Source organism: Strigops habroptila, chromosome 1 (assembly GCF_004027225.2).
Source record: "Strigops habroptila isolate Jane chromosome 1, bStrHab1.2.pri, whole genome shotgun sequence".
Classification (NCBI taxonomy): Eukaryota; Metazoa; Chordata; class Aves; order Psittaciformes; family Psittacidae; genus Strigops; species Strigops habroptila.
Window position 1 is genome coordinate 107467033 of NC_044277.2, and position 18731 is coordinate 107485763.

The following is an 18731-nucleotide window of genomic DNA, read 5'->3' on the forward strand; positions in this document are numbered from 1 at the left end:
TTTATTGATTATTGTAGCTATACATCAGCATCTAGTAAAAAGGGTACCTGCTGACATTCTCTCCCCATTAGTGTAGCAGTGGTATAGCAGTTCAATGGTAATTCACAATACTCACAGTCTGCAAGAATTTCATGCAGATTCCCAAAAGAAAGAAGATCTACCAATCTAAATTTTTTTTTCCATAGGACTATAAATCACTTTAATTAAAAAGGTGACTAGACACCCAATTACATTTATGCAGGTTTTCCCTTTTACCTTAAGTAGATGAAAAAACTAAACAACAAAACCAAAACCCTGAGAGTCACTCCAAACTAGAGCAGAAACTCAAGTCTGTAAGACCCAAAATGCTACAGCAGACTCATAATTAATGTATTAACACGGCATTACTTTTACCACAAAGATGTACAGTATTTCATTTTCTGTATAATCCATGGTTAGGGAGACAAAGAAAATTGTCTAAATGTGTTTTCAGAATCAATTATTTAAAAATGCTAAGATCTGTTCCTATTTTGGTCTCCTGCTGATTGTCGACAGACTGCACACAGATACAGCTCCTGGTAGCAGGCCAAATTTACAATATCTGGTGGAAAAAAAATCAGCATGACTTTTTATCTGTATGTTGAAGAGAATAGGAGTCTAAGTTTCACTTATCCAAAAAGATGTCGAACATGATACATTGGCATGTTGTAAAAGTCAGATTAAGCAACCAAGAACCTCTACAATGGCAAAATTAGATTAACTTCTTAGTTGCTCTGAGAAAGAACAAAGTAAATTTGTTATACCACTTAGGTTATGAAATTCCATTACTGTTTCAAAAATAAAAGGCAACGTGATACCTGTCCTTTAAAAATTGGGAGTCCTGGTTTCCTACCTTCTATACTCTAAGTAGTGATACTTAAATTGCCACTTTTCTTACATATGCTTTTTAATTACATTCATTCCAGTGTAAAATACATCTAGTGTATAAAAATGTTGCTAAGAAAGGGGAAATGTCACATTTATTTAAAGACCATTTTGATCTCCAATCCTTTCTCATTGTAAATTCTGCTGCCTGGTTTTAAATGACTTGGAAAAGCACCCACCTCTGCTCCCTCCCACCCCATATAATCAGTAACATCTTCCCGACACGTGACAGAGCTATAACTACACGTTAGCAAGTCTGAGCACAGATCTTATTCTTTTAAGAAAGTAAATGCAATATTTTTTAGCATATACATATTTCTTTTAAATAATTCAGTGTTAATTTTAAATAACATAACTTGTATTCATGTTGAATTAGTTCATTTTACATGCACAGTACAGAATATTCCTATTGTATCGACACCTGATTATAGAAGAATTAAGTCTAATTTAAGAAAATAATAACATTACGAACTCTAGAGTGATAACACAACAATATCACTTTCAAATCATAACTGCTCATATTGCCAGGAGAAAAATCTTCTCCTGCAATAACCACTTTCTTAAAAACAAATAACACAATGCACTATTACTGAATACTTAACATGTATTGCTAAAGCAGCAATCAGTCCCGGACGGGGGAGTGGTGGTGCAGGAAATCACATCTTACACGCACAGCTAAAGTTCTTTTCCACTCAAGAGCCCAGAAAGATACGACCTCAGATAAATGTTTGGGATATTACATAACTTCTGTTGAAAAGTGGTTTATTACATCTCCGTTTCAGTCCCAGAAGAGTAAAAAATTCCCTATGTTTAAAACACAGCACTGTCCTACTCAAGTAATTTAAATTTCCCTGATGAGAATCCAAGGGAACATACTCCAGTTTGGAGTTCACATCAAGATGGATAAACTTGATACCTATTAAAGAGATATTAGGCTCCATATACCATCCGGCAGCTCCTATTTGAAATACGACTGAAATCCACGAATCTCCAAGACAACACACATAAAGCAGAAGGAAGGAAAATAACAGTTTCCCAAGACACATTACAAAGGAAGCAAAAAGACTCGTATGAAGCTAAATGATTATGACAGCAGACACTAAAGATCACTTTTTATTTAAGTGGGCCTTCAACTCTCAGAAGACTTTTGTTTTCCAGATTGCGTTTCATCTGGAAGCCACAGTTATTTGGAAGCATGATACTTCCAGAATATCACATATATGTCAGCAGAAAGAAAAGAAGCAAGACCTGTAAAATTTAAGAATATGATTAAAGAGGGAAACAAACAAAGCCACAAAAAACCCAACAGTGACTTGCAATACATCTGCCAACTGCTGTATCAGGGGCCACACTTCTGGGAAAACCCTGCATATTAACCAGTTGCGTTCTCATAATATCATAGGATATGCAGGTGTTTGCAGCCAGCACTCGTTCCTCTCTATGATTTTCTTGCCTCTAACTTCAACCAAGAGGCCTCTTTCTAAATCTTTCATTATTTGGACAACTTCACACAGGAAATAATTGCCACTCTATTAGAGGTAGCAAATTGTGACTCAAAATTTATGTACAGCATTAATCTTGAATATCTACTGCTTAGTTACCAGCAGATAGTTACTATATGCAACCCTCCACAACAAATCTAGCTTCAATTAATTCATTTTAAATGCCTCATATAAGAATACTTCCATTATATTGCTGCATGATTACAAAAAAAACCACAAAACAAATCAACATAGAGCTAATGTAAGAGCTATTACCCAGATTATTTAAGACTCACATCGCAGCTTCAAGCAGTAGAACCACTTCATCTCTCTTAAACTCTGTCCTCCTTTTCACCATGATCTTCAACAAGAACTTGGGTAAAAGATATGAAAAAACAGAGCTAAAAGAGAGTCTCATCTCACACCAACACACTATATTCTCTCCAGCCATCTGTAACTCTTATAACTTCCTCAGTAAAGCTAGGACAGGTCACACCAGGTACAGCAATTTGATCACAGAAAAACAGTTACTTCGATACTAATCACTGGAACACTGATCAATGCAATGAGTACATAGCAGAGATTTGGATGGCTATTACTGAGGAACAACGAGTAGTCAACAAAGAAATCAGCCAGAAAGGTTTAGCAGAAACCCTCAAGACTTCAGGTACAGAGACTAAGAGAGCATCCAGCTCTGCACAGCAGATCACCAGGGCAGAACAGGACATTTATATGAGCGCTGGTACTGATGGGTGGCTGGCTGTCAGCTGCATCTAAAAACTTGTTAAGCCTCCAAAGTAAAAATGGAAAAGTGTTCAACCTTGACTAAAAAAAAATATCGTAGTTATTAAGACTTAATAGAAAGCCTGAAACTTTCAAAGGAAAATGCCGCTTTCGAAGAAAGCCTTTTAAAACTGACCACAGCAGTGCACAAAGTAAGACCACCACAGCCCCATTTCCTCGGTCCTCACACCACAACCCTGAAACCTGCCAGAAACACCACCTCGGTTTTATGTCACTCCCTATTAAGTAACGCTTTACTGAAAACCCTACAACCGTTAAGATATCGATTTTGCCTGCCTCTGATCTCAACTTTTTTAAGAGGTCCTGCCCGAGTCGCGAGATCCGTGTGCCGCAGAGACCGCGCCACGTCCAAGACGTGTGCGTTCACTGACATCTGAGGGGAAAAAAACCAAACCCTGAGGTAAAGTTTATTGCTGCGAGGGAACCCCCAGCCATGGCAGGTTCAGCGCCGCGGGGCTGTCACCACACGGCGGCCGCGCTGCCTCAGCTGCTGGCGGACCCAAGAGGCCGGGGCGGGCGGGCGGCGGGGACAGGCCGCCTCGGTGCAAGGAGGGTCCCTCCGCCTGCCCACGTCCGGCAACGCCGCTGCCGCCGCTGGACGCCAAGTCCGCGGAGAGGCTGGCAAACCGGTACAAGTAGCCTAAGGGCGCGGGAGATGCCACCTCCTCGCCCCCTCCTTTCCGCCAGGCTGGCTCTGGAGCTCCGGCCTGTAGCGAGCCGCTTCCCCGCAGCCCGGGCAGGAGAGGGCCGCCCCGGGGTGAGAAGTCAGGCAGGTCCCGGGGAGGTGACAGGCCCCAGCCCGCCCGGCAGTGGCGCTGCCCGCCGGGCGTGGGTGCTCCCTCGGAAGCGCCGGAGGGTGTTGGCCACTCACCCAGGCAGGCAGATCCGCGGAGGAGACGCTGAGCCGCACCGCCTCCTCCTCGTCCTCCAGGAAGGCGAGCGCCCGGCCCAGGCGGGAGGTCTTGCCGCCGCGGTGCCTGCGGATCCAGAAGAGCCCGCACAGGGCGATGAGCACCCAGCTGAAGCTCAGCCCCAGGTAGCCCAGCACGTACACGGGGAAGATCAGCACGAAGCTCCTCGCAAACTGCGACACTAAACCCGTCACATCCACGCTCAGCAGCGGCGGCGGCGGCTCCGGCACCGAGTCCCCAGCCGCCGCCTTGTCCGGGGTGGCGGGATCCGTGGCGGGATCCGTGGCGGACCCCTCGCCGGGGGACTGTTTCGCCGCGGCCCCGCTCATGCTATCGCAGCGGCGGTTCCTACTACTGCTGCCGCCCCTCCCGCTGCCGCTGCTGCTCCTCCTCCTCGGGCGCTGGCTGCGAGCGGGCAGGGGGGCAGGGCGGCGGCGGCGCCTCGCATCCTGCGCCCGTCCCCGCTCACCGACACCAACCGCCGCGCGCTTCCGGGTTCGGGGCGGCCCGGCCCAAGCCGCCGCTGCCCTCGCCGCGGGGAGGGTGCTGCAGCGAGGCGAGCTGGGGGGCTGCGCCACCGCGGGGAGGTGCCCCGTTCCCAGCCACCGCCATTGGCGCCCCCCGCGCCACGCGACCGCCCTCACCGCTCTGCCGCCACCCCCAGCCCGGCCCGGGCCGCTGTGATTCTGTCATGTTACCCTTGCAGGCCTGTCCTAGGAAGCGCGGGTTTGCCCCGCACGGCGGGATCCGGGCCAGGAAGAGACTTTTGCCGCCTCTCGCCTAGCTCTCCTCAGTGCCACTGGGACCCCCTTCGCCTCGAACCCAACTTCACCTGGGGGCAGCCAGCCCAACCGCCCGCAGCGAGCACAGACCACCACAGGAACGAGAGGGCAACGTGCTGCGGGAAGAGGGAGTGCGGCTCCGGGGGTCGCGGCAAGGAAACGGGCTCTTGCGGCTGGCACGAAGTTCGCTGAGGCGCTGGGGAGCGGAAACATGCTAGGGTGTGCATCCCCAGGGGGAAAGCGCACCAACTGCCCGTTCTTTTCGGTCCTGTACGCGGTTGAAACGTTCCTACCCGTTACACCCTTCACTAACAAGCTTCGGGTTTTTCTTTGTTCCCGGTTGAGGGATACTATTAAAGGTCCGACTGATCAATGGCCCAGAGGAACCAGAGGCTTAGTTGCAACAGGTGTTTCCTAGAGCTTTGCTCACACATCCTCAGGTACGGCTGGCTCCTCTGTCATCTTGTTAATGCACAGGAGTACACAGGGCGGCACCCACCGTCTTACACAAACCCTGATCTGTGGAACTATAAAAGCTGATTTTCTACAGGCATCTGTCCTATTCCCCTTTCACACAGTAACAACTGATTCTCACATCGTTCCTCCTACCACTCCTTTATCTTTGCCATACTTCCAGTGTAACCACCAGTTCGCAAACGGGCGGCTATTGCTTCTCTTTAGCTGTGTGTTCATCAGTTTGCTCGTACATACGTGCTGATTAAACTCAGCATTTACCAGGATTTTTTTTCCTTTTGGCTGTAACTAGCTAACTTTTCATTTTGTGGGAATAAGGGTATTTTCTCCTCTCTTCACCTGCAATTTTTTGATATTATTTGCATCTAAAGGGGTTACATAGTCATACTTGATACCCCTACAGTAAACATGGGTGATTTTTTGCATTTATTCCTCTTCCAATTACTTAGTTTACTTATACAGACTTTAATATGAACTCCTCACTCCCAAGTTTCAGTAACACCTGAACATCTGAAACTTGAGTTTCAGTAACACAAACGGCCATATTGCATGTTGGCTCCCTCCATTACAACCACTACTACTATTTTCTCATTTTTCAAGCCCTTTGTTCTCAGTCTTAGACTCCATTGCTCCCATTACTCCCCTATTTGGCTTTACAAGTATCTAAAGCAGAATACAACTGTACCATGAACCAAAATGGAAATTCAAAACAAGTGATTAATGCGACATTTGCCGACTAACACTTTACCATATGCTGCATCTCATTCTGCTCTCCTATATGTCTCAGTGTGTATTCTGCAAATGAGCTGGATATAGAATTTGTAGAGGAGTACCCTGTACAGTCAGTATTAATACAGTGGAGAAGCACATCAGAATAAAAATCTTGTAGTAGCATTTAGGATGACAAGCACACAATCGTAGGCCTGGCAGCCCAGCATTGATCCTGGGCAGAGTAATTTTTTTTTTTTTTTTTTATTGTTTGATTAATCACAACTACAGGTGGATGATACTGTGCCAATCAAGTAGGAAAACAGAAGCAAGGTCTTGTAGCATTACTTTGATAGCATTTATCTGTAACATCAATAGAAAGTTCTGAGAAAGAGGTAACCGCTGACTTTGTAGAGGTTCCGTAGATAACTGACTTGGCACCACACAGGATTTTGATGAAGGAACTGGGTGGTATGTAGTTAGCACACCCATTGTTATAATAGGACAGAAGAGTCTCGTTAAAATCAAGACACAAACTCTGCTGCTAGAGAATACATTAGGGTCAGTTACTCTATTACTAAGTTTTTCATAAAATGTTCTCAGTAAACACAAGCTATCTGTTTATTCTAATATTTTTGGTGCTGATAATTTTTTTTATAATTTGCTTGAGAAGCTTGGAATGGTTAATTCATGAATTTCCTGATCCTATTGTTTAATACTTGTGATAGCAGTCTTCAGTGCATCAAGAACTCTTGAAGATACTCACAGCACAGAGATTACTATGGCTTTTCCTTAAGTATCCTATAGTGAATTGTATCAGCTACAGAGCTGATTATGTTTATCTCATTTAGATAATATTTATTCTTTTCATATCCTGCTTTGTAGGTCTGTTGCCTTCGTAGAATTTTAATTTTTTGCTTTTTGCTTGCAGCATTCCTTCATACCCATTCTTAGCCACATGTGTTTGTTCCTCCTTTTTACTGAATTTCCTTTTTGTTTTTTCAAACTCAATAGCTTCTGCTGGAGTCAAAGCAGTGTCATCTTTTTCTTATCTTTACTTTGCATCACATCAGATGCTTTTTTTTCCAGTAAGTACTGGCACTTTTCTTGAGAGTAACTTCCCAAAATATCTTTTTTATACACCTGGGGTTTTGAGGATGAGAAAAATTAGCAAAATTGTTCCTATGGTGGAAAAGAAAACCTAAGTTTCCCCAAATTCCTTGAATTTCACATAAGAATACACATTTTGGAAGCAATTTTAATTGTTGCTTCTTGACAATTTTCAGTAACACTTAATCTTCCTGAAGAACAATGTTTGGTATTATACATTATTTCACCCAACAGCATTATTTCAGTCTGATGCTTCTCTTTACAGGTTTTTAACTATCGCATAGAAATCTTTACTAAATAGAAATATAAGAATGATTACTCAGGAGTTTTTTTCCCCTAAAAATTTGGGAATTATTAATGTAAACATATTTTACATGAAGTTTCATCCTAGTAAGTTCTCATAATGGAATAATTAGTCATTACTTCTGTAATCAACTTCTGTTGATTTTAGCCAGCTGTCTCAACTTGCTCCAGATTATCTGGTATATATCACAAGTATTTTCTGCCTGCTTCAATTTATCCAATATATAGCACAAAGAAGAGTCAGAAGACTCTGCCATACCTGTTCAGTGTACAGAGCTTCTGTTGTTTGGAACAAAACCATACAGATCTGATCTCCAGTATCACTCAATCTGGCTTCAGTTTCACTGAACGTATAAACTGTATTCTCATGATAAGATCCTCAAATATTTATTGTTCCTGAAGAAAAATATAGTTTCCACTAAAATGTGTTTCTTAGTCAGTTTTCACAATAATCATAGCCTCCTCCCCCCCCCCCCCGCCACCCCCAATGGGATTCTTACAAGTTATAGTTCAAAACTAAATGCACAAAGTTTACTTCAGAGATCCACATTTTTCACTGTTTCCATTTATGAATCTGGGAGACTGACCAACATAAGTATTTCAAACACTTTGCAAGAGGTCATTTATGCACCTCCATTGATAGTAATATTTGGGTTTTCTTCTTGTCTTCATAAGGCCTCAGCAGAAATGGGTTAAAAACCAGAAAACAGTATAGCTACAAAGCCTATATGCTAACAAGTCTCTTCCTCAATAATAATAAAAAACCCTCCCTCCCTCCCTCTCTTTATTTCTTTCTTTCTTTCTCTCTCTCTCTCTTTCTCTTCTTTCTTTCTCTCTCTCTCTTTCTCTCTCTTTCTTTCTTTCCTTCTTCCAATAGAGTCATCATTTTTAGGCATGGTGGAGGGTTGCCATATGGTCCCTAAGCAATATTGCTTCACAGGATTAGAGAAACATCCAAAGACAAAAAATATTTTATTACGACAGAATGTAAAAAGCTAAGTTATTTTATATCCCTGCTTTTCAGATAACCATGCCGGTCAAGAAGAACATATGTGCACCAAGCCAGACAAGAGAAAAGCACGTAGAAGCTAAAATTGTATTAAAATTCCCAGGGCTACCAAAAGCCTTGTTTACAACATATTTCTTCCCAAGAGAAGCTAGGGCGTCCTTTTATGCTGTCTAGCAGTACAATGGCTACATGCCATTTTATTGCCTCCACCGGCAATAGCGAGAAACTGTAGTTTAATACATGGTGGAAACACTGAAACATGCACAAATTTTATTTCTAGTATTCCAAACGTGTTATTGCAGCTGGTCTTCTCATGCAGCAATTCAACTTCAGTTTCATCCCTGCTTTAAGGTTTGAAAAGTTCTTTCTAAACCCTCTAGTGGTGCCTTCCCACATCTGTAATTTTTCTTTTGCCATAAAGCTGCCTGACTGGTATATGCTGATAAAGGTAAGAAAAAGCTACCAGCAGCAAAAACTGATTTGGGAGGGGGGATGTAAAAAATACATATGCATATTCTACAGAGTAGATGGTAGGACCAGAACCTGATAAAAAGCTTTTTCTTCTGTCCAGTCTTTGGTATCACTGTCACATTTGCTAGTTTTAGTTACATGTATTTGCTACATTGTTGTTAAAAAACAAAATTAATTAGAGTACCTGAAGGTAGGGTTTTCTGAGTACTTGAAGGTAGTTTTTTCTCCTGCAGCCTGTAGAGGAAGGACAGCATTTCTGTATCCTTTCCTAAGCAGATGCCTTCTTCCATGAATTTATAACACACCACTTTGGCTAAAGAGCTCTTTGAGTGAATCCAAGATGGCTTGTAAGTGCATTTTTATTTGTTCAGGAAATAAGATATAAAATGCTTACAGATTATTATTGTTTTGCTAAAGACAGCTAAATAATTCATAAGAATGTTTATAAATAGTTTAATATCCAGAGATGCTTATATTTAGTGGATGTAATTTAGAATCACAGAATAGGTTGGGTTGGAAGGGACCTTGAAGCTCATCCAGTTCCAACCCCACTCCCATGGGCAGGGACACCTTCCACCAGAGTAGGTTGATCAAAGTCCTGTCCAACCTGGCCTTGAACACTGCCAGGGATGAGGCAGCCACAACTTCTCTCGGCCTTTCAAGGTCATACATATGGTTAATGGTGTTTTGTTGGGTTGGGCTTTTTTGTTTGTTTGTGGGGTTTTTAATATGAAGGGTTGTTTGTTCCCCCCTCCTTCCTCACCCTCCAGTTGCTTGCTCAATTTGCCTTTGTTTTTCTGGTACATGATGAAGAAAAATATTTTATAGTCCAGACAGTGAGGCAACTTTTACAGCATTTTTAATTTGTTCTGGAAGCATGAAAAAGAGGCAACTGTATTAAAGCTTTGCATGTATTTGTCAACTGACTATTTAAGGCCAAGCATAAGTGGTTAAAATTTATCTGGTTTAAGTCAGCGTGACACACTTCTATTGATCTACAGCTGGAATGTTTCTCAAATGCAGGAATGGCTCCTTTGCTTCCCCCTAGTAGCCAGTTTTCTACAGTAGTAATTAATATTCCTACTTTTTTTTGTTTGTTTTTTACTCGTAAAAAGAAGAGATATGCAACAGAGTTAGAAGTGCCTGGAGGAACCTTCACCCGGTCTTTTAAATTGCACATGTTAATGGGCTGTAAATACCTGCTGTGAAAACGGCACACACCTTTCCTGTATGCAATCATTGTTTCCGTAGTTTGTTTCACGTGTGCTTGGTAAGCTGCCACATGCTCTCTGCTGCAGAAAACAGCTCCGGTATCTGTTACTGTGCGAATATCACTAACACCTTTATTCCTACAGGTATTCTTCACACTTGCCTCTACCTAAAATCTGGGTAAACTGCAGATTAAGTTACCGCTCTTAACATTCTCCCCTCCCGCCCCCCACTAATTGTTCATGACTTCTCTAGAAGTGAACCAGCTACGGTTAGGAATGGTTTAATGGTACACCTAACCTACAAAAGCCCAGAAATGAACAGGAGGACAGGGGTACTTTAAAGCCCGTCTGGGTGCGTGCCCCGTCCCCACCTCACAAGATAGTGCTCGCCGGGTCCGAGCCCATCCCAGGCCCCCTCCACCTGAGGAAACCCAGCGAGGCACCGCCTCGGGGAAGAAAACCTTCCTGCAGGCGCCCCAGACTGCCGCATCTCGCTCAGAAAAGGCTAGAGATGGCCAGACGCCATCCCGCCGCAGCGGAGCCAGCTACCACATGAACCGCCCACCCCACACCCGCCGGGCACCCTCTCGCCTTCCCACAATGCCGTGCGGCGGCAGCAGCCTCCCGCTCCGGCGGCGGCCCCGGCGCTCATCCATCGCTCGGCCGCTCGGCTGCCTTACCCTCGCCGCCTGTTGCTAGGCAGGCCTGGACGCGGCTGCCGCGGTTCCCTGCCCGCTCCGAGGCGGACGGTGGTGGCGGGGTGCGGTGCCTGTCCGCCCCCCCTCCCATGGAGGGTGACAAGGTGAGGGGCCGCCCGGCCCAACTCCTGGCAAATGGGGCCTTTTCGTCTCGCCCCTTTTCCTCCCTCTCCCCACTCTGGAAGGGCCCTGAGGAGGCGCACCCGGGGCGGTGGCAGCACGGCACGGCTTGTTCTGCTAGGCCTCCTCCCCTGCTCCCGGCCCTTTCGGCATTAGGTGCCTTGGCGCTAGCGAAAGCCATCCCCGCACTCCACAGCGCCTCGCAGCTCCACGCGTGCCCCTTGGCGTTGCATAAGCCCGGACATTTGAGGGGTAAAGGCAGGAAGCAGCCCTGCTGTTTCTTCTGCTGGTCCTGAGACCCAACCGCCACGGCTGCTCAGATCTTTGTGCAGAAGATGGGTGGTTTATGAAGATATCCAAACCTCTAAATGTTTCAGATTGCAGATAAAATATATTTAATAATTGATATTCCTGTAACAGCTAATTGATGGGGTTTAGTTCTTTAGGAAACCACATAGCTTTTGCATGATGGTGTTAACTTATGAAAAGTCTGGTGTTAAATTATGAAAAGCTCCAAAATAGAGGAACAAAGTCACAGGGATGCTGGCATCAATGATTGTGGTACATATTCACTTGAAAAAGCAGAAGTATCAAACCACTTTTATTACTGCTGTGTGAATCTGGATTTTACAGGTAATTAGTTTGTGGTCATGCTGAATAGGAAACGGAGTAGGAAATAGAGTGTCTGGGAAAGGTGTGTGAAAGTAGTAGTATTAAAAACTTTAATTCAGATATTTCAGTAGTTGTGGTACATCAATAACCTTGTTAGTGAATTGTGATGGAAAGTTAATCTTTTAGATCAAAGTTTTCAGGTGCATTGGTATAAGGCTGCCAAAGACTCAGAGGCTAACACCCTCTATGCTAGCAGCAACACTATATGATAAAGCCTCCTTTTGCTGTTTCTTTTCTATCAAATCAAGTCTATCACTTGTGCTGCTTACCTATTTGAGTGCTCTCAAATAGGCAATTTGTATTGGCAATAAGAAAGATAAACATTATATGTAAAAATTATTTTGGCTTAAAACTACAGAAATTTCTCTTACTGTTTTTCTGTTTCTTTAGAATCGTAGTTAATAGCTCTTAGTTCTTAACAATAAAGTTCTGAAAACCTCCAATCTTTCTAGGTTGTGAGTAAAGGAAGTCCCTGTTGATCTCTCTTGAAGAGTTTTATCTGAAGTAGCAAGGTCTCTTGTTCTGTTATACTTCGTAAGGCAACATACTTATTGTTTAGTTTAAGGTAAAGATTCATAAAGATTTTCATAGCACTTTTTGAATTCAGTAAATCTGTCTCATCGGCTGATTAGCTCCTCATGCTTTTAGGTAGATGAATTAAGTTAAACCCAGAGTGGTTTAAAAAAACCAGTATTAATCTGGAAGGAGGCTAAGGAGCTGTTCAGGAAACTGAGAGGGGATCTAGCTACTGTGTTCAAATATCTAAAGAGGATCTGTGGAAAAGATGGAGCCAATTTCTTCTCCAAGATGGACAGTGAGAGGACAGAATATAGTGGCCCCAACTATCAGCAAGGGAAATCATGACTCGGTATAAGGAAAACATTTTTAATTGAGTGTGGTTAAACCCAAGAACCAGGTTGCCTGGAAAAACTCCAACCTCGGAGATATTAAAACCTCACCTAAGAAAGTCCCTCACCAAGACTTTGAAGTTAGATCTAATAAAGCAGGAGATGGAACCTAATGACATTGCTAGATTGATTACTTTCCAGAAGTGGCCTGGCTGTGTTACCCATTTGGTCTAGCACTGGAAGATCAATTTTAAGTCTTTCTTGAAGGGCTGCACTGTTATCCACCATAGGCACTGGCTTCAATATTGGTTAGTGTGTGTGTGTGGAGTTAGATAACCCAGTAGAGGTCAGAGCTTCAGGCCTCTTCCAGGTCTAGTCAGATCAGGTATGCTGTAACTATACACATTAGGGCTAAATCAATTAATGCTTAAGTTACAAAATTCACTGGTACTTGCCATATATACCTTAATCCTTTCCTTTGAAAACCTATTAATTGTTAAATGATTTACTTCTATATGCAAATTGATTACTCAGTCTTTTGCTGTCTCTTCTGTTCTAGAGAAGAACCAAAGAAGATACCTGGAAATCAGAAGAACTTAGGAAACATCTTAGGGTGATTTTATTTGATTTCTACTAGTTTGGGTGTTAAGTTACCCTAGAGCAGCAGAATGTATCGATGGTCTAGACATAGAGGGTTGGCTGCTTGTTCTACTAGCCACTTTGCCTTGTGGGATCTGTAATAGCACTCTAAGGCTTTTTGGTACACCAGATGCTTTAAGTCTGCATCACTGAATACAAACAGTACAGATCTTTAAAGTGCAGCTGCTAACTGCCTTGCCACAACTGACTGTTCTGGAATCTGTCTATTCCAGCATTCAGCTGTTCCTAGCTACACAAATCATGTAAGATTACAGATTTCTTAATTAAGTAAATGGAAAAAAAATACCATTGTTATGGTAATTACACAGCACACAATGGGGTCTGATTGGCTGGCCATCCCAAATCCAAGTTAAATTTCTGCTTTATATGTGCTTACACACTTTCATACGTGTATATTGTGTATTGTATTTGTTATCACCTATCATGTTTCTCATGAACTTTTAAACTGGTTAATTATTTTATCCACTGGTCAAATACTCATTCAGGCTCCAGTCAGTTACATTATTGATACTCATCTTAGTTTTGTGCTATAATTTTTTTAAAGCTGTTTTCCAGTATGCATCTTATTTTCTATGTCTTTTGCAGATCTTCACTACTCCTTTGATTAAACTAAAGCATCCTACTTGTTAATCTATTGCCTAGCTTTCTATCCCTTACATTTCAAAGCTCCCCATTATTTCAGTGTCAGTGCTACAGTATTAAGTACTTTGTATTTTTAGACATTCAATAACATTTCCACTATTTCCATGTGAGGTAAAGCAAATGAATTTGAGTTGAAATGCTTTAGTTCCAACAGAAGTGGTGTGGTTGGACTTTAATTTCTGTGAAACAGATGGGTAAAGTTTAATTCACTTTACGCATCAACTATAATGAAAGCAAGTTCTGTTTGTTCTGCATTGAGTAAATAGCAGAAATCGTGGGTGTAGTGAAATCACTGGGAGTTGTGCTACTTACTTCAGGAAGGTTAAAATACAGTCTTATGACTTCAGAAAAATTTAAGAATAGTTGCATCCTCAAGGGTTCTAGGCCAAAAACTTTTTTCAGTTTTTATATCGTGCTTTCTGTTCAAGTAAAAGCTAATCTACTCTAAAGGCAGCTGCAGGATGCCCAGTTATCTGTAATTATTGTTTATATCTGTAGCATATTTTATAAGATGGCACAGGTCCTGTCCACGTGAGGTAACAGCTTTAAGATGCTTAGTTAATTTTTCAACCTAGCTCTAAAAGGTACGCACAGTTCCACTGTAAATTTTCTTTTTTTACCAAATTATTTTCAGATACATTGAAAATGCAGCTTATTATTTGTTTCGTTTATTAGTTCTTTTTACAATAAGTACAGACATAATGTTAGTAATTTTATAAAGTAAGCCTAGAAATATACCAGCATTTTAATACAGTTTGGGAAATGAAATTTACAGTTAGCAATCTACTATTTTCTTTTCTACATGAATATACTATATCAAAATTGATGGCTGAATTGTAAATAATAAATTTTAATTTTGTTTGGTTTATTTCAGGCATTACAATCAGATAGTCAAACTGAAGACCAAAAGCACAGAGAAAAGAAACCGCAGAAAGAGAAGCCTGTTTATGACACAGACACTCATAAACATGAACGCAAAGACAGAGGGAAGAGCAAGGAAAGAACAAGAGAGAGAGAGAGATTAAAATCTGGTGAAAGAGACAGGGATAAAATGAGAGAGAGAGAGAGGTGGAAAGAGCGCCAGGGGGAAGGAGACCGAGTGAGATACAAAGATAAACTTCAAGAGTTAAGTCTGGAGAAAGAAAGATACAGTTTTCCAAAAGATAAAGACAGGGAGAGCTATAGGGAACCAGACAAAAAGCACAGAAGACATGAGGTAAAGCAAATAGATACACAAAATAATCTGAAATCATTTGAAGGAAGAGATAAAGAACATCACAGAAGAAGAGAAAGCAGGCATCGTTTGGGTAAGTTGCTTTGGGTTGCTGTTGTACTTTGAAATATTCAATACTTAGATAGAAATACTCTGAAACCATACCCCATCTGTACAGAGAGGATAAAGACAGGCAGGTGCGAGTACCTACTGAAATGTATCTCTCTATGGAATCTTGCGGTAATGTAGAAGTAACCAACCTCAGAGAGAGAATCTCAACAGAATATTAAGGGTTTATTAGAAAACTCTTATGTATTAGGAAAAGTATGTCACTGAAATACTATTTTCTCCAAGCTAGAATTAATTACGTATGGAGTTTGAGTATAATAAATTTTTTCATTAATTTATACATATGTTTTCTAGAGAAGGAGAAAACAAGTGAAGAGCGAGAAAGAAGACATGCAGAAAAGAAGGTAAAGGAAGGGAATGCAATGAAGTGTTTTGTAATGGAATAGGATAAAATTGTAGAATTGAAGAAACTGAATCAGACTCCAGTTCTTAAGAAACCAGAGATGCATAGATAGCAAGGTCCTCACAAGTGTATGAAACGCACAACAAAACATATCTGAGCCATTCTATTTTAAGGACATACTGAATTCTTTTCTTTTTTTTCCTAAAGTAAAATTGCATAGCAAACAGTGCTTTATTTTTGTACAGCTGTCATAATTTTCCATCTGCTATCTATGCTTTTATTACAAGGATATTGGTAAAGTGTACATCCCATTTTGTTAGACCACCTAGTAGACAAAGAAAAAAAATTTTGTGTGAAGAATACATAATCCAAAGAATTTCTGTAGCAAAGTACATGATGTCCCAGAATAAATATCAGAATCTCAAGTGATACAATAATTTGAAACTTGCTATAGTAGATTAAAAAAAATGGCTGGAAGGTACATGTGGCAGAAAGTGTAGATGCTTACAAATCCATCATTCATATGGACAACAATGGATAGATTTGTGAAGATAAAACAGTCTTGGAGATCTAACTCTTTAATGTCATTTTTCTCTTTCCAGGATAATGATACCAAAAAGAACATTGACAAATTTTTAGCCTACAAATTTGAAGAAGGTGAACGTGTACACAAATTACAGAAAGATCAAGAGTTGGATAAGGAGCGAGAAAGAAGACACAGAGAAAAAAAAGAACATTCTGTTAGGCCAGGAAAAGAGAGGCTTTCAAAAGAGAGAAGTCATAAACTTTATGGAAAGGAAGAGAAAGAAAAACATAAATCAAAGAAATCTGAAGACAGATCTTCCCATGGAGACAGTGACGGGCAACCAGCAGAAGCTAGTGAGAAAGTAAAAAGTAGAGAAAATGAAAGAAAGAAGCACGATCTTGGGGTTAGTATTGTTAAGACTTTAAAACATTATCTTATAACTTACTTTAATTGTTGATATATTATCACTGTTGAGTGGAATAATAAAGTCAACATTTTCTGAAATTTGAAGGTAAGGTGGTAGATAAAAATACTACATCTGCCTTTGAGTATCCTAACCCAGAGCTGATTCCTTTTATGAAATTTGAACTAGAAACTTGCATATATGTTAGAAACATCTTTTATTCATAAAATCCTTTATTACTATGACTTTTGAAATTTTTACTAACACTTTGAAGTGGAGAGATTAGGCTGGAGGTCCATTAAATGTATCGGCTGCCTTTATAGGGAAACAATATGATTTTAATAGAAGCTGTTTTGATGTTGCCTATGAAGGGAGCATGGTTAACTCACAACTAGGCACATGAATATAGATCCCTTATTTATGGGGTTTGCCTCTACTTCTGCAGCTGTAGAGTATCTTTAATGTTTCTAATGCAGAGCATGATGTTATATCCTACAGACTTAATCAAACTTTGACTTTTTTTTTACTGTTTTTTGTAATACAAGTACTCATTCTGCAAGAATGAGAGAAGAAGTATGCAGTAATCTGTAACTCTTAAAATCAGGTAAGTTTTACGGAACATAGAAGCATTCATACAGTCTAGGGTAGTTTCTGCTGCTGCCTAAAGAGTGAAGCTGTACAAGCTTCTTAAAGAAAAGTTCAGAAATACATTTTCTAGTAAAATAATACTGGGCATCTTCAGTGTATGTGCCTGCCAGAAATGATTCCTATAACTGACATTCTGCAGTGGAATTCAGAAGTCTATCAGGAGCTTGCTCAAGGCTTGACTTCCTTGGAAATTTACTCAAATAGCTGTTATAGAATATATGACTAATGCTGATGCTTCTGTCTCAGAGTTATGTTTCTTTTTTTCTGATGCTTATGGATAGAGAAAAGCACCTTTACCTGTAACAACCTATTGAATACGTTTTCAAACTTAGACGAACCTCCGTAATACAGAATGTAAGAGTGAGGTCCCTATACTGGGGCTTAAAAGTGCCTGAGATTGTTCTTCATCCCTGGGTCTAACTAGTGTGAATTGTTGCAGTCCATACTGATAAAATCTCATTCTTTGAAACAGGCTGGCCACAACCTACTGAGGTCAGTCCTTGGTCGCTATCAGTTTTTCTAGCCACGTCTAGGGGTTATTAAAGAAAGTGCTCTGGGCCCATAATTTCAGAAGTATACACTGGGCCCAAAGCATTTTTTAATCATTGTTACTAATATACTGATCTGAAGGTATCCTATAAAAGTTGGAATTTACTCTGGTAAAGACTTACAAGGTTTTGGTAAGCATAGTAGAAGACTCAAGATCCCTTCTTGTCTCCTTTCTGAAATATATTGCAGAAGAGGATGCAGCCAAACTTCACTCCCCGGTATTTCGTATTTTCATGAGAAGCTCATATTCTTTATATAGCATTTCTTTTATGGGTGTTTATTTTCTTTGCTTACCATATCTCTAAGGAGATCATTCTGACATTAGTTCATACACAAAATGTCTTACAGGCAATGACTGATAAAAAAATACTATGTCATTGAAATGATTCATTATAAACCTTTCTTACTGTTTAATATCACTACTACTAATACAGGTTCATAGACATATTTCTTCCCAGCATTTCTGACATGTGACTATTGTGACCTCTTTTACAGAAGAGCAAATACAAAAAAGAGGAGAGGATTCAAGAAGAAAAGAGCCATCAGAATGTAAGGTAAATTCAGAGATTAAAAATAAAAATTTACTGTACGGTATCCACTAAAATTCAGTCACCACCAAAATAATAAGCATGAATTCTTGATCTCAAATATCTAGGGTGAAATACAATCTTTTTCATAGGCCCTTTGCCCAGTACAATAGCAATTAAAAAGAAAAAAAAATCAGTGGTTTGTAAAAATGTATGTATTTATATCCTGGTTTTGTTTCGGGTTTTTCCCTCTCCCACCTACTCCAGGATAGCAAAAGATATTTTCTAATTCTTGCAAACTACATATGTATTAATCTGGGCACTTAGTGTGGGAGACAGAAATGCTGTATTATATCACCCAGAGATTCACTATGCAGTCATGTGGACGCATATAAGGTTCATGATGAACTACACAGGACTCTTATTTGAATATGTGTACCTCTACACAAAGTTACTACTTTGTAACTTTGTAACTACAGAGTAGTAGTTACTACTCTGGATGTTATCTAAAACATTATATATAACAAGTTTAGTGTTGTATGTGAAAGGGAAAGGCCAAGGTCATCTTCGGCAGGATCAGTAAAAT

General features: G+C 40.8%; 2 protein-coding genes and 1 long non-coding RNA gene across 5 annotated transcripts in view; 2 read left to right on the top strand and 1 right to left on the bottom strand.

Moving 5' to 3' along the window:
• The window catches only part of ESYT2 (extended synaptotagmin 2), a 77348-nt gene extending 72639 nt beyond the window's left edge, over positions 1–4709 (bottom strand). Inside the window, exon 1 of one of the 3 annotated variants that reach the window (XM_030486591.1) lies at positions 4060–4709. In XM_030486591.1, the coding sequence (XP_030342451.1) occupies positions 4060–4428 (369 nt within the window). In that variant the 5' untranslated portion in view covers positions 4429–4709. The remainder of the gene's footprint in view (positions 1–4059) is intronic. The other 2 variants (XM_030486601.1, XM_030486610.1) reach the window with 2 other exon arrangements.
• On the top strand, positions 4148–5256 carry LOC115608199. Its single transcript, XR_003991481.1, has 2 exons — positions 4148–4224; positions 4806–5256. It is a non-coding gene; the product is annotated as an uncharacterized LOC115608199 (long non-coding RNA).
• A 5344-nt stretch (positions 5257–10600) lies between these two features.
• The window catches only part of WDR60 (WD repeat domain 60), a 28945-nt gene continuing 20814 nt past the window's right edge, over positions 10601–18731 (top strand). The window contains exons 1-6 of the mRNA XM_030496157.1: positions 10601–10969; positions 13065–13118; positions 14682–15114; positions 15444–15493; positions 16095–16421; positions 18114–18172. Coding sequence (XP_030352017.1) covers positions 10955–10969; positions 13065–13118; positions 14682–15114; positions 15444–15493; positions 16095–16421; positions 18114–18172 — 938 coding nt within the window. The 5' untranslated portion in view covers positions 10601–10954. The remainder of the gene's footprint in view (positions 10970–13064; positions 13119–14681; positions 15115–15443; positions 15494–16094; positions 16422–18113; positions 18173–18731) is intronic.